General features: G+C 43.6%; 1 protein-coding gene across 19 annotated transcripts in view; it reads right to left on the bottom strand.

Moving 5' to 3' along the window:
• Nucleotides 1-14,531, bottom strand: part of C2CD5 (C2 calcium dependent domain containing 5) — a 669,580-nt gene that overhangs the window by 503,630 nt on the left and 151,419 nt on the right. For all 19 annotated transcript variants that reach the window (XM_069228566.1, XM_069228562.1, XM_069228551.1 and 16 more), the window contains one exon: nucleotides 13,192-13,277. In XM_069228566.1, coding sequence (XP_069084667.1) covers nucleotides 13,192-13,277 — 86 coding nt within the window. The remainder of the gene's footprint in view (nucleotides 1-13,191; nucleotides 13,278-14,531) is intronic.

Consider the following 14,531-nt stretch of genomic DNA (forward strand, 5'->3'; position numbering starts at 1 on the left):
GGTGTCACACTGAAGCTACATTAGTCTCTGAGGGTGGGGTGGATTTAGCCACACTGGCTGCCTGGCCTCCTAACATGCAAAAATACAGGCAGCAGCTCTTAATTAATGGGACAAGTGTAGAAGGCCTGAGGGATACAGGTGCCAGTGTCACCATGGTGACAGAGAAACTGGTTTCACCTGGTCAATACCTGGCTGGACAAACTTATCCATTCACCAACACTGACAATCAGACTAAAGTACATCCCATGGCTATGGTAACTTTAGAGTGGGGAGGGGTCAATGGCCTGAAACAGGTGGTGGTCTCCTCAAATATCCCAGTAGACTGTTTGCTTGGAAATGACCTGGAGTCCTCAGCATGGGCTGAGGTAGAATTAAAAACCCATGCAGCCATGCTGGGTATCCCTGAACTGGTGTGTGTCAAGACAAGGGCACAGTGCAAGGCTCAGGGTTCAGAAGTAGAGTTGGAGCCTGGAAAAAGGGCCCAGCCTACCAAGAGAAAAGGAAAGACAACTGGGAAACCAGCTGCAACACAACAACGAAAAGAAAACCTCTCTTCCCAGGAAGAAGTTCTGCCCTCTGAGGGAACTGAGCCTCTGGAGTTAGAACCTTATCAGGTTGAGCTCTTAGGCCCAGGGGGACCCTCAAGGGAGCAGTTGTGTAAGGGGCAAGAAACCTGTCCCTCTCTTGAAGGCCTTAGGCAGCAAGCTGCTGAAGAGTCCAATGGCAAGAAAACTGGAACACATAGGGTCTATTGGGAAGATGGACTCCTTTACACTGAGGCAAGAGATCCCAAACCTGGTGCCACTAGGAGAGTGGTAGTGCCTCAGGAGTTTAGGGAGTTTATACTGACCTTAGCCCATGATATTCCTCTTGCTGGGCATTTGGGACAAACCAAGACGTGGGAGAGACTAGTCAACCACTTCTATTGGCCCAACATGTCCCAGAAGGTCAAGGAGTTTTGTGTCTCCTGTACCACCTGTCAAGCCAGTGGTAAGACAGGTGGACACCCAAAGGCCCCCCTCATTCCACTTCCAGCGGTGGGGGTCCCCTTTGAAAGAGTGGGTGTGGACATAGTGGGTCCACTTGAACCTCCCACAGCCTCAGGGAACATGTACATACTAGTAGTAGTGGATCATGCTACTAGATACCCTGAAGCAATTCCCCTTAGGTCGACTACTGCCCCTGCAGTAGCCAAGGCCCTCATTGGTATTTTTACCAGAGTGGGTTTTCCTAAGGAGGTGGTGTCTGACAGAGGTACCAACTTCATGTCAGCATAACTGAAACACATGTGGAATGAGTGTGGAGTGACTTACAAATTCACTACACCATACCATCCACAAACTAATGGCCTTGTTGAGAGATTCAACAAGACATTAAAAGGCATGATCATGGGGCTCCCTGAAAAACTCAAAAGGAGATGGGATGTCCTCTTGCCATGTCTGCTTTTCGCTTACAAAGAGGTACCTCAGAAGGGAGTAGGGTTCTCACCCTTTGAACTTCTGTTTGGCCACCCTGTAAGGGGACCACTAGTTCTTGTAAAAGAAGGCTGGGAGAGACCTCTTCATGAGCCTAAACAAGACATAGTGGACTATGTACTTGGCCTACGTTCAAGGATGGCAGAGTACATGGAAAAGGCAAGTAAAAACCTTGAGGCCAGCCAACAGCTCCAGAAGTTTTGGTATGACCAAAAGGATGCAATGGTTGAATTTCAGCCAGGGCAGAAAGTCTGGGTTCTGGAGCCTGTGGCTCCCAGGGCACTTCAGGACAAATGGAGTGGCCCTTACCTAGTGCTAGAAAAGAAGAGTAGGTCACCTACCTGGTGGACCTAGGCACTAGCAGGAGCCCCAAGAGGGTGATCCATGTGAATCGCCTTAAGCTCTTCCATGACAGGGCTGATGTGAATCTGTTGATGGTAACAGATGAGGACCAGGAAGCTGAGAGTGAACCTCTCCCTGATCTCCTCTCCACAAACCCTAAAGATGGCTCAGTTGATGGAGTGATCTACTCAGACAACCTCTCTGGCCAACAGCAATCTGATTGTAGGAAAGTCCTGCAACAGTTTGCTGAGCTCTTTTCCCTAATCCATGGTCAGACACACCTGTGTAACCATGATGTGGACACAGGAGACAGCATGCCTGTCAAAAACAAAATATTCAGACAGTCTGTCCAAGTTAAGGAAAGCATCAAAGTGGAAGTCCACAAGATGCTGGAATTGGGAGTCATTGAGCACTCTGACAGCCCCTGGGCTAGCCCAGTGGTCTTAGTCCCCAAACCTCACACCAAAGATGGAAAGAGAGAGAGATGAGGTTTTGTGTGGACTACAGAGGACTTAATTCTGTCACCAAGACAGATGCCCATCTCATTCCAAGGGCTGATGAACTGATTGACAAATTGGGTTCTGCCAAATTCTTAAGTACCTTTGACTTAACAGCAAGGTACTGGCAAATCATAATGGCCCAAGGAGCAAAAGAAAAGACAGCATTCTCCACACCTGATGGGCATTATCAGTTTACTGTTATGCCCTTTGGTTTAAAGAATGCCCCTGCCACCTTCCAAAGGTTGGTGAATCAAGTCCTTGCTGGCTTGGAGTCCTTTAGTGCAGCTTATCTTGACATATTGCTGTCTTTAGCTCCAGCTGGCAGGATCACCTTGTCCACCTGAAGAAGGTTTTGAAGGCTCTGCAATCAGCAGGCCTCTCTATCAAGGCATCCAAATGCCAGATAGGGCAGGGAACTGTGGTTTAATTGTGTCACCTTGTAGGTGGAGGCCAGGTTCAGCCACTCCAGCCTAAGATTCAGACTATTCTGGACTGGGCAGCTCCAAAAACCCAGACTCAAGTCAGGGCATTCCTTGGCTTGACTGGGTATTACAGGAGGTTTGTGAAGGGATATGGATCCATAGTGACAGCCCTCACAGAACTTACCTCCAAGAAAATGCCCAAGAAGGTAATCTGGACTGTAGAATGCCAACAGGCCTTTGACACCCTGAAACAAGCAATGTGCACAGCACCAGTTCTAAAAGCTCCAGATTACTCCAAGCAGTTCATTGTGAAGACAGATGCCTCTGAACATGGGATAGGGGCAGTTTTGTCCCAAACAAACGATGATGGCCTTCACCAGCCTGTTGCTTTCATTAGCAGGAGGTTACTCCCCAGGGTGCAGCGTTGGAGTGCGATTGAGAGGGAGGCCTTTGCTGTGGTTTGGTCCCTGAAGAAGCTGAGACCATACCTCTTTGGTACTCACTTTGTAGTTCAAACTGACCACAGACCTCTCAAATGGCTGATGCAAATGAAAGGTGAAAATCCAAAACTGTTGAGGTGGTCTATCTCCCTACAGGGAATGGACTTTATAGTGGAACACAGACCTGGGACTGCCCATGCCAATGCAGATGGCCTTTCCAGGTTCTTCCACTTAGAAAATGAAGCCTCTCTTGGGAAAGGTTAGTCTCATCCTCTTTCCTTTTGGGGGGGGGGGGGGGGGGGGGGGGTTGTGTAAGGAAATGCCTCCTTGGAATGGTTACCCCCTGACTTTTTGCCTTTGCTGATGCTAAGTTTTGATTTGAAAGTGTGCTGAGGCCTGCTAACCAGGCCCCAGCACCAGTGTTCTTTCCCTAACCTGTACTTTTGTTTCCACAATTGGCACACCCTGGCATCCAGGTAAGTCCATTGTAACTGGTACCCCTGGTACCAAGGGCCCTGATGCCAGGGAAGGTCTCCAAGGGATGCAGCATGTATTATGCCACCCTGGGGACCCCTCACTCAGCACAGACACACTGCTTGTCAGCTTGTGTGTGCTGGTGAGGACAAAACAAGTAAGTTGACATGGCACTCCCCTCAGGGTGCCATGCCAACCTCACACTGCCTATGCAGTATAGATAAGTCACCCCTCTAGCAGGCCTTACAGCCCTAAGGCAGGGTGCACTATACCATAGGTGAGGGCACAAGTGCATGAGCACTGTGCCCCTACAGTGTCTAAGCAAACCCTTAGACATTGTAAGTGCAGGGTAGCCATAAGAGTATATGGTCTGGGAGTCTGTCATGCACGAACTCCACAGCACCATAATGGCTACACTGAAAACTGTGAAGTTTGGTATCAAACTTCTCAGCACAATAAATGCACACTGATGCCAGTGTACATTTTATTGTAACATACACCCCAGAGGGCACCTTAGAGGTGCCCCCTGAAACCTTAACCGACTATCCGTGTAGGCTGACTCGTTTTAGCAGCCTGCCACACTAGAGACATGTTGCTGGCCACATGAGGAGAGTGCCTTTGTCACTCTGTGGCTAGTAACAAAGCCTGTACTGGGTGGAGGTACTTCACACCTCCCCCTGCAGGGACTGTAACACCTGGCGGTGAGCCTCAAAGGCTCACCCCCTTTGTTACAGCACCACAGGGCACTCCAGCTAGTGGAGTTGCCCGCCCCCTCCGGCCACGGCCCCACTTTTGGCGGCAAGGCCGGAGGAGATAATGAGAAAAACAAGGAGGAGTCACTGGCCAGTCAGGACAGCCCCTAAGGTGTCTTGAGCTGAGGTGACTCAGACTTTTAGAAATCCTCCATCTTGCAGATGGAGGATTCCCCCAATAGGGATAGGAATGTGACCCCCTCCCCTTGGGAGGAGGCACAAAGAGCGTGTACCCATCCTCAGGGCTAGTAGCCATTGGCTACTAACCCCCCAGACCTAAACATGCCCTTAAATTTAGTATTTAAGGGATCCCCAGAACCTAGGAACTCCGATTCATGCAACCTAAGAAGAAGAGGACTGCTAAGATGACAAACCCTGCAGAGAAGACGGAGACACCAACTGCTTTGGCCCCAGCTCTACCGGTCTGTCTCCCCACTTCTAAAGACACTGCTCCAGCGATGCTCTCCCCAGGGACCAGCGACCTCTGAATCCCCAGAGGACTGCCCTGCATCTAGAAGGACCAAGAACTCCAGAGGACAGCGGCTCTGTTCACCCAAGACTGCAACTTTGTAACAAAGGAGCAACTTTAAAACTACTTGCGTTTCCCGCCGGAAGCGTGAGACTTGCTACTCTGCACTCGACGCCCCGGCTCGACTTGTGGAGAACAAACACTTCAGGGAGGACTCCCCGGCGACTGCGAGACCGTGAGTAGCCAGAGTCGACACCCTTGAGCCCCCACAGCGACGCCTGCAGAGGGAATCCTGAGGCTCCCCCTGACCGCGACTGCCTGCTCTCAGATCCCGACGCCTAGTAAAGACTCTGCACCCGCAGCCCCCAGGACCTGAAGGATCAGAACTCCAGTGCAGGAGTGACCCCCAGGAGGCACTCTCCCTTGCCCAGGTGGTGGCTACCCCGAGGAGCCTGCATCGCTGAAGAGACCCCTTGGTCTCCCATTGATTTCAATTACAAACCCGACGCATGTTTGCACACTGCACCCGGCCGCCCCCGTGCTGCTGAAGGTGTACTTTCTGTGTGGACTTGTGTCCCCCCGGTGCCCTACAAAACCCCCCTGGTCTGCCATCTGAAGACGCGGGTACTTACCGGCTGGCAGACTGGAACCGGGGCACCCCCTTCTCCATTGAAGCCTATGCGTTTTGGGCACCACTTTGACCTCTGCACCTGACCGGCCCTGAGCTGCTGGTGTGGTAACTTTGGGGTTGCTCTGAACCCCCAACGGTGGGCTACCTTGGACCCAAACTTGAACTACGTAGGTGGTTTACTTACCTGCAAAAACTAACAAACTCTTACTCCCCCCAGGAACTGTTGAAAATTGCACTGTCTAGTTTTAAAATAGCTATATGTGATTTATGTGAAAGGTGTATATGCTATTTTGCTAATTCAAAGTTCCTAAAGTACCTACCTGCAATACCTTTCATTTGAAGTATTACATGTAAAATCTGAACCTGTGGTTGTTAAAATAAACTAAGAAAATATATTTTTCTATACAAAAACCTATTGGCCTGGAATTGTCTTTGAGTGTGTGTTCCTCATTTATTGCTTGTAGATGTACAACAAATGCTTAACACTACTCCTTTGATAAGCATACTGCTCGACCACACTACCACAAAATAGAGCATTAGTATTATCTCTTTTTGCCACTATCTTACCTCTAAGGGGAACCCTTGGACTCTGTGCATACTATTCCTTACTTTGAAATAGTGCATACAGAGCCAACTTCCTACATTCAGCCTTATGTGTATCCAGCAAGCGAGCATGTGTTAAGGTAAGTAACCTGGAGTAAGCCTGCAGAGCTAATAATCTATTCTTGCCCTTCAGGTAATGTTTGTGCATTCAGAATTATCTCTGGTATCTCAGGAATACTTTGACAACCACGAGGATACAATAGATCATTTTCCTTAAGCGCTCTCTAAAGAGCAGGGCATATATGAGTACTTACCAGTTTCCCGGACAAGAACTTAAGCCACTGAGTAAGATAAAAAGACAGCAGGCAGCAGAGCAGGATTGCTGGCCCCTGCTCCCATCTGGGAAAAGACAGGCTTGCCTTTGCCACGCCAACAGCATATCTGCACTGCAGCTCTGTTTAAATATAAACTACCCGTAGCCAGTTGGATACCCCCAACTGCTACATTGCTAACGTCCAAAATAGTGTCTTGACATCAGAAAGGAGGCAAAAAGGATTCTAGAAGATGCTCTGCAGCAAAACTCCAACCACAAAGAAAACGCATATTAGAAATTACAGAACACCCCCCCAAAAGAACTTCTATCTGCGGTAAAACAAAAATCTAACTTGTCCTTCAATACAAGTTCTATGCCACATAAAGACAAAATATATATGTGCTAATAGCCCTTAACGATTAAAAAGGTTAAAAAGGTTCAGAGTTATTGTTACAAGGAAAACGATTTTCAGAGAGGTCAAAACAATTTCCAACGCAACTTTAAGAGCAATAATAGCAAAATAATAGCAATAGGGCCTTTACTACTTACACTCAATGCTGAGCAAGCAAAGGGTGCATTGCCTGCCCTTGAAATGCTCGATCAATCCCGAGCTACTTTGTGTGAGGGTGGCATTGACAAAATGGTCTTTGAGCTTTTTTATTTACAGAATGCACAGATGGGGCCCTCAAGTGTGATGTCAACCGCTGTAAGGACATTCCAGTATTGCTTTGTTTATGTTTAGCTGTTAACAGAGTTCCCTAGGACAACACCATGCCTTCTTTTGGGGCCATCTTACCAGACATTTTATATGGTCCTTGCAGTCAGTTTGAGGGCAGTATTTCTTTCTCATACTGGTTTAGCTTTTTTGTTGTCCTTTGTATTTTTCTTAGCACTGTCTCAGACTAATATTAATTATCTGATGATGATGATGGTAAAATTATAGTGGATCAAACCACCATCGACATATAATGCAGACCAGTTTAAATGATAATAAATTGAAAGACACAGAGTGTGTATATATTTTGTGGATTGTGATACGTACACTGTGTAATCTACATAAATTTATCACTCTTATCTGCGCACCGAGCACGTTTTTCACCTGTCACTCATGTACATAAATTGTTTGTTGCTTCATTATTTATCATTGAAACTTTGTTTGGTCATATTTCCTTTGAGATTACTGAGTATCACAGTTACCATAGAGACCACTGGACCGTAGAACTAATTGCTTCAGCTCCCTAAGGAATCCAGGGTCTCCCTTGTGTTATGGGACATCACTTTCTGTTTTTGACTCTATGGAGCCAATAAAGATCAGAGCTAACAGTGAGCAGATTTATAAATTGGGATCTTTGTAGGCGGAAAAAAAAGCCTATTTCACAGACCGGGAAGGAGAGTGACTCCGTGAGGAATAGGCTGTTAGAGTATCCACCGTTAAGAGCGCTAGAGAAGGTAAGTAACTTGGCCATCTGATGAATACATCTAACTGCAGATTCCTCACCTTGTGAAATGTACCCCTCCCAGGAACTGGATTTATGGAATGGCTCAGACCAGAAATTCCTGCAGGAATTAACAGGCAAAGTGTGTCCCCTGACGAGCCTGGCTCCCAAAGAAGAAGTGCTTTGTGAACGTGTGTACTGATGCCCAAGTAGCAGACTGACAGATATATACACCATGCACCCCAAGCGCAATGCCATAGTAGCAGCCTGTGCTCTGGTGGAACGAGCCCTTAAGCCCTCTGGGGGTTGCTTCTTAGGAATGATTTTCCCTCCAGACCCGGTGAACTTGCCTGTATAAAGTCATTAACTGCCAGCAACACCCATGTTTGCTTCTCCATACAAGATATACTAAGCAGTGCCAAATAAAGATATTCAATGTGCAGAGCACAGAATGGTGTTGAATAGTTTATTCATTTAATAGTAGACTACCAATTCAATCAAACGTTCAATCAACATTTTGTACAATATGAGCAAATATGAAATTCTCAAGAGAAGAGAAAAACAATGGAAAGGGGCAGTGGGGCAATTATTCATATATAAATAACATTCAGATACATCCATGCATTTTGTTTTTTAAAGTTCATTTCAGGCAGTTTTTTTGCAAAAAAATTACAATACTCGTGTTATGGAAATCAGTGAAGAAATCTGAAAAAGAAAAAGAAAATGGGTACAGGGTTTTTTTCAGTTAGGGTTTTACCACCTCTCCAGGTTAAAGGTTACAAATGAGTGCAGCTGCTCTGTTCTACACTTGCTGCATTTTACTGACAGACTGCTCGGTTGGAGGGAGAAGAAGCCAAGTACAGTTGCGACTGCCAAGTACAGTTGCAGTTTGCTGAAACTGAAAAATTAAAGACTTTAGAAAAGATCAACTTAGTCGTAAATGACCACTTCTGGTTACTCCCTTTTAAGAAGTAAAGTGAGGAATTCAATCTGACGAGACTGCTTACCACCACAGATGGAATATGGGTTGCATAATGATTAAAAAAAACTGTCTGGAGCTAGGAGGATGGTCTAAAGAGTTCAGTGAATGTGTCCAGAAGAGGCGAATTAAGGTGGGTTTCGTCCAAATCTCCAAAACCAGAAGATAGTCAGCTAGCACACAATGACACCCAAACCCTGCCTCCAATTGGAAATGGGTCTTTCTTTTTAGCATATAGCTGAAAGGCTTTCAAAAGATGTTACATAATATAGTGGGAGGGATGCAATAACGCCTGCAAAGAAGAAATGCTCCTGGACTCTTCAGGGAGTTTTCTCAGATAAGTTGGTTTATTACTCGAAAAAGGACACATGACAGCGAAAGCCACAACCATCCAGATCGAGAGCCAGTCACCAACTGAAGGCCGACTGAAAACTCGAACACAGAGTGTTGAGCAACGCTGCAAGGATCGAGAACACAAATATTAAAAGGAAACATGGCACGTGAAAGTAACACCGATAAAAAGACATTTCAAAGAAAACATAGCATTAAAAAGAAAACACATTACACAAAGCATATTAAACATAACTTTGAGTTCTAATTGCACAGGTCTTCTGCAAAACAGAGGCTTTACTAAAAAAAAAAAAAAAAACACTGACCACCAATCCCAAACCCTCCAAAGTTCTTCTCATCTCATGTACATGCTGACTAGACATCTTTAAGCAACCTCTTGCGTGAATCCTACAAGCCAAGATTCAACCGATGGTTAAGATTTACAAAAAGCCATAAAAATACAGCTCTGTATAGTTAGATTTTTTCAGAGGGTACTACTTCCCATTTTATAAAATAAACTGGCTTGAGTTGAAACTAATATAGGGTTTTAGTGTTTTGAATACAATAGCTAATCCTTAAGAAGTACTGACTAAGTCAACATATTTAGTTTTAGGATGGGTGGAAGAATGTATGATTCAGTAACCGGACTTGTTGGTAGTCTCGGTAGAGAGCAAGAGGTAGTATAACCATGGGATACCTGTATATTCCTGAGCAGATGTAGTTCCATCTGGTACTAATAATAGGGAGCAAGGGTCCATCATGTCTCAAGTTTCCCAGAGTGGGCGCTGAGGTAACCGTATACTACATTATAGTGTTGTTCTGCTGGGACCCAGTCATCTTATGTTTAATCATGGCTCTTCAGTCGTAAACAGCTCAGGAGTTCATGCAATAGCCAGAACCTCTGTGGAGGCAGCAGCCAAGCATGTGTAGCCAGACCACCCCAGAAGAGAGGCAAACAGTAAGGTGAGTCAAGGGCCAACGCTTAGAATATTCCCTCCATGTGGAACAGCCTAGACTTTAGATCGCTCTGATTTCACTGAGGGCAGTGCCCAGCCAGACAGGGGGCCCAGACGCATGAGTCAAAGCACAGTTAAGACCTCATCAACTCCCCACAGCGTCACAGAGGCCAGCGCTCACCAAGGGAGATGATGGCTAGGAAATTAGGTCCTCGTCCCACTCGTCAAAACATGCCCTCTGCAGCATGCTCCTCCGCATCTGGGTCAACTGCAGTCCATCATCGTCCTCATCCACAAGGCAGCCAACAACACAAATGCCATCTTTTCAAGCACAGTGTCCCCCACAGGCCTGAACATATTTCCAAGTGCAGGCCAGGCTCACCTATTGAGCCCCTCTTCATCAGAACGGGCTGGCCTCGAACAAATTAGGGTACAAAGGGGCCTCTGTCCACTCCAAATGCCCACAGCTACCCCCTGCCGGGCACCAACCACGTCTCAGCCCCCTTCCAGCACCATCAGTGGTGTGCCACTACTGTTCTGCACAGACTCCTCTGTTCCTGCAGTTTCAAGCTGGAAGCGGTCCAGGGCCTCATCTGCAGGCCCCAAAGAGAGCACCAGCCCATAGCAGGCTGCAGCATCAGTCCTGGCTGAAACCATTCATCGCACCTAGCAACCAACTCTGTCTGCTCTCCACTGGTGGTGAAAGAAGGGACCCAGGCCACTGTCTACAGCTCAGGCCAGTAGGCACGCAAGTTTCCCCACTGGCATCTCTCCGCCGAGGGGGTGAATCCAGTATCTGTGCACGAGGCAGTCACAGGCCTCCAGTCTCTATGCTGGACAGCCACTGCAATTCACAGTTATATACAGAGTGTCAGTCACAGGGAACTGCATCAGAGGAGACTCCTTAAATGACTGTGATGTGTAAAATAAAGGAGGATTATACAGGATATTATTGGGGAGTTTCAAAGCATTTTAGGAACACGTCCTGGTGCCATCTTGCTAAGCCATGCCCTCATTACTTTTTTACATTAAATAACTGGCAATTAATTATGCTAATTATTTAATCTACTAAATGTATCTTAATTATGTTATGTTTTTGTTAATTATTTGGTCAGTGTATTTAATAACATTTTGAAAAGCTTTTGTCATCAATTTCTGTTGTAATTAATAATTAGCTTAATATTGACAATATTATATGTTTTACTTTTTTGCTAATGGATTTGTGAGTAGTAGAGAGGGAATTGTATTTATTTTAAATATTTTTAATTTGTTTATATTTTAATTTTGTAAAATTACATTTTCTTATTATGTTTATTTTTATTTCTCTATAATAAATGCATTTTTATTTAAAATATGATTCAATTATTTAATTTTGTTGAGTACTACTACATCACAGCGCTGGAGAGCAGACCTTAGGGAATGGGAAATTGTCGAAGAGAGGAGGTTGAAGATAGCTTGAAATGACGAAAACACCAAACAAGATATAGAAATATGGAGTGACATGTTGGATGACCTAGGTGAACAAGAATTTCCAGGGTCCAAGCTGCCCTCAAAAACCAAAATTGCAGTCCTGGAGAGGTCCCAAGATGAACCATTAGACCCAATGGAGAGGAGTTGATAGCCTGGAGGCAGTAACAGTACAAAAAATATCACAAACATACAAACTCCTAAACTCATCCTCTTTGAACGGGTGGGAAGGCAGGCATAGAGGGTAACCATACACACCATGATAGGTGAGATCACCCACACGTCCCGAAAAAACTATGTTGTCCCTGAATGACCCAAGATCTGAATAGACTGTACTCGGAATAGCCATGGTTATGGTTACAGCTGTTACAATGATCTCATTGTCTACTTGTTAACCTTTGTAAGACATTGCATTGCAAATAAGTTGGTGGTCTCAGGAGAATTTGTCATTACAGACCACACAGTGGGGAGTCACCCTGATGAGCCGCTAACCCCCCCCCCACGAAGCCATGACATCACCTCAGACAGATGATACTTTGCAGTCCAGGACTGTTGTGCCAGAATATGGGGTTTGTTATGTAGCACATAATGGGTGAGACTGAGAAGAAGGCATATTCTTGATTTGTAAATGTTGACTCTGCCTACATAATATTTCACTGAGATATACACCTGTATTGTTGGCAATATGAAAACGTTAATAAAGATACATTTAAAATAATTGTTAAGTATTCAAATGTTTTTAAAAGGTTAGGAATTGGAATGGTATATCTGGCCAACTAACACCTTTCCTACTGTTTCTAAAACTGGAGTGGGAATAGTAAATGTAACCCTCTAAAGTGAAATATTTTCCCTATTGTTTCTTGGAATTGAGTAGTAAATCGAACCTTTCCAAAATCCAAACTTTTCCTGTTTTTGCTTAGGCTTGAGTTAGAATAGTAAATTTGACTTCTTCAAAATCCAACACTTTGCTGTTTATTTTGGATAATGATTTTTGTATTTACTGTTTATAAAATGCAATATAATGTATTGTTGATGAATTTGTTAGCTTTATTTTTTAATAAAGTTTGATATTTTATAAATATTAACTATTATTTTAAAATTATTGTGAACATTTTAAATATAATATATTTGTTTTAATTAATTTGCAATACAACTATTTTTCATTGCATTATTTGCAGAATCATATTTTAAATCAATTAATTATAATGGTAAATATGTTTTAACAATATTCCACGTTACAATAAACTGGTGAAAATGTTTTGTCATACAATCCTATAGGTACAAATAGAGAAAAGCAGGGAAGTGAGATTGACAAGAAAGCCATCTAATCATCAGCAAGGGCTTACTCTGTGAAGAACTGTATAAAATGACACTGTCCATAGCAAGACTGAAAAAGGCACAAACTGCTGCATAATAAGAACCATCACACCACAGTGGTGTAGGAGGTGAGGAAAAAAATAAATTGTTTTAGAGGAAAGAAAGGTAGCCATTGCTAACGATATCAATTTTAAGTCTTACTTTTTAAGGATAAAAGGATCAATAGTCTAGTCCCTCAGTATTTATTAATCAATGTCCTGTTCTCAATTATACATTCACCCGTTCTAACAAAAGTATTAATATTACAAAACATTCAGCTTTACAGATATTTGAAGAAATGCTTACCCTCTGTTCCAGTGCTGACTGTGTTTGTTGTCTTAAAAGAGCTTTAAATGGCCCCCCTTCTTTTCCACCACTGCCACTTCCCATTCCTAAAGAATATTGGCATAAAAAACATCCAAAGAAATGAGTGTTACACAGGTTTAATTCTGACTCTCTTTGTGCTTGATAAATGAATGTAAAAAAATTCAAGTAATGGATGTTTTTAATAAAAACAGCGAAGGATGACTGTTTTGCCCAGGTTGAAAGTTAATGTTATTAATCAAATACTTGTATACCCTGCCTAAGCTAATGTTACTAATCAATCATTTATATACCCTGCTTAAGCTAAATATTCAGTACAAGAACACACACAACAAATGTGCTCACAATTTAAGGGGCAGCTAATGTTGCCCACCACAGAGCCCCTTAATTCCCTTAAATGACTGAATTATTTCTATAGAAACGTCTCCTAACCTATTACATCTGCTGATTCTACAATCCCGCATTTGCCAGCTTGCAAGATTAGTATGTCATGTTCCTAAATTCATCTAATGAGAATTCATGTGGCATGCACTGCGAGTGGTACATATGTCTTTCCCAGTGTTGAATATCTTAAGGGGTAAATTCTTATAATGTAGCCCCTCTAAAGGTTAGAGTTCACAGTCCATTATGAGCTCTGGTATGGATAATTTAATTAAATTGAGACTTTCCACATGCAGACAATGGGTCTGTACATTTGGTACACTACAACCATACAGAAGAAATGGGAAAGTCTCAAGTATCTAGAATTTTTTTGTTGACTTTTATATGACTGAATGCTAATTAGCATGCAGCATTCAGTACTTTAGTTTGCAAACTGTCACTGGGTTTTCTCCTGATATGTTGCACTTTCAGCACTATGAATAACATTACACAGTGTGATTCTAAACGGTGTACATTTGCCTTTATAGTCAACAAATAAGACTCCGTAAAAAACCCTTCACAAAACGATGAAAATATATCCATAGTCATCAGTGATCGTTGTAGATAGAACCAACATTAAAATAAGTCTTGAATATAATATTTTCCTATCCATTGTACCTTTTCTCAATCACATCTATCACTCGAACTATGCTACAGTAGCTATTTAAAAAAACAGTCTTCTAAGGCAATACACAAATTACAAAAAAAGTGATTTCTTCTGCTACAAAAAAAATAAATAAAGAACATTATTCTTGCCTCTTACCTTTTGGAACAATGATGTTTACTCTTAGCACAACTCAATAGGTACTGGTGGACTAAAGACAAAAACCTATAAACTAACACACTTCACACAGGGAGCTCTACTTTGTGAAGTAAAATAAGGAATGGTTACATATCGTGTA

This window comes from Pleurodeles waltl, chromosome 4_1, assembly GCF_031143425.1.
Source record: "Pleurodeles waltl isolate 20211129_DDA chromosome 4_1, aPleWal1.hap1.20221129, whole genome shotgun sequence".
Taxonomy (NCBI): domain Eukaryota; kingdom Metazoa; phylum Chordata; class Amphibia; order Caudata; family Salamandridae; genus Pleurodeles; species Pleurodeles waltl.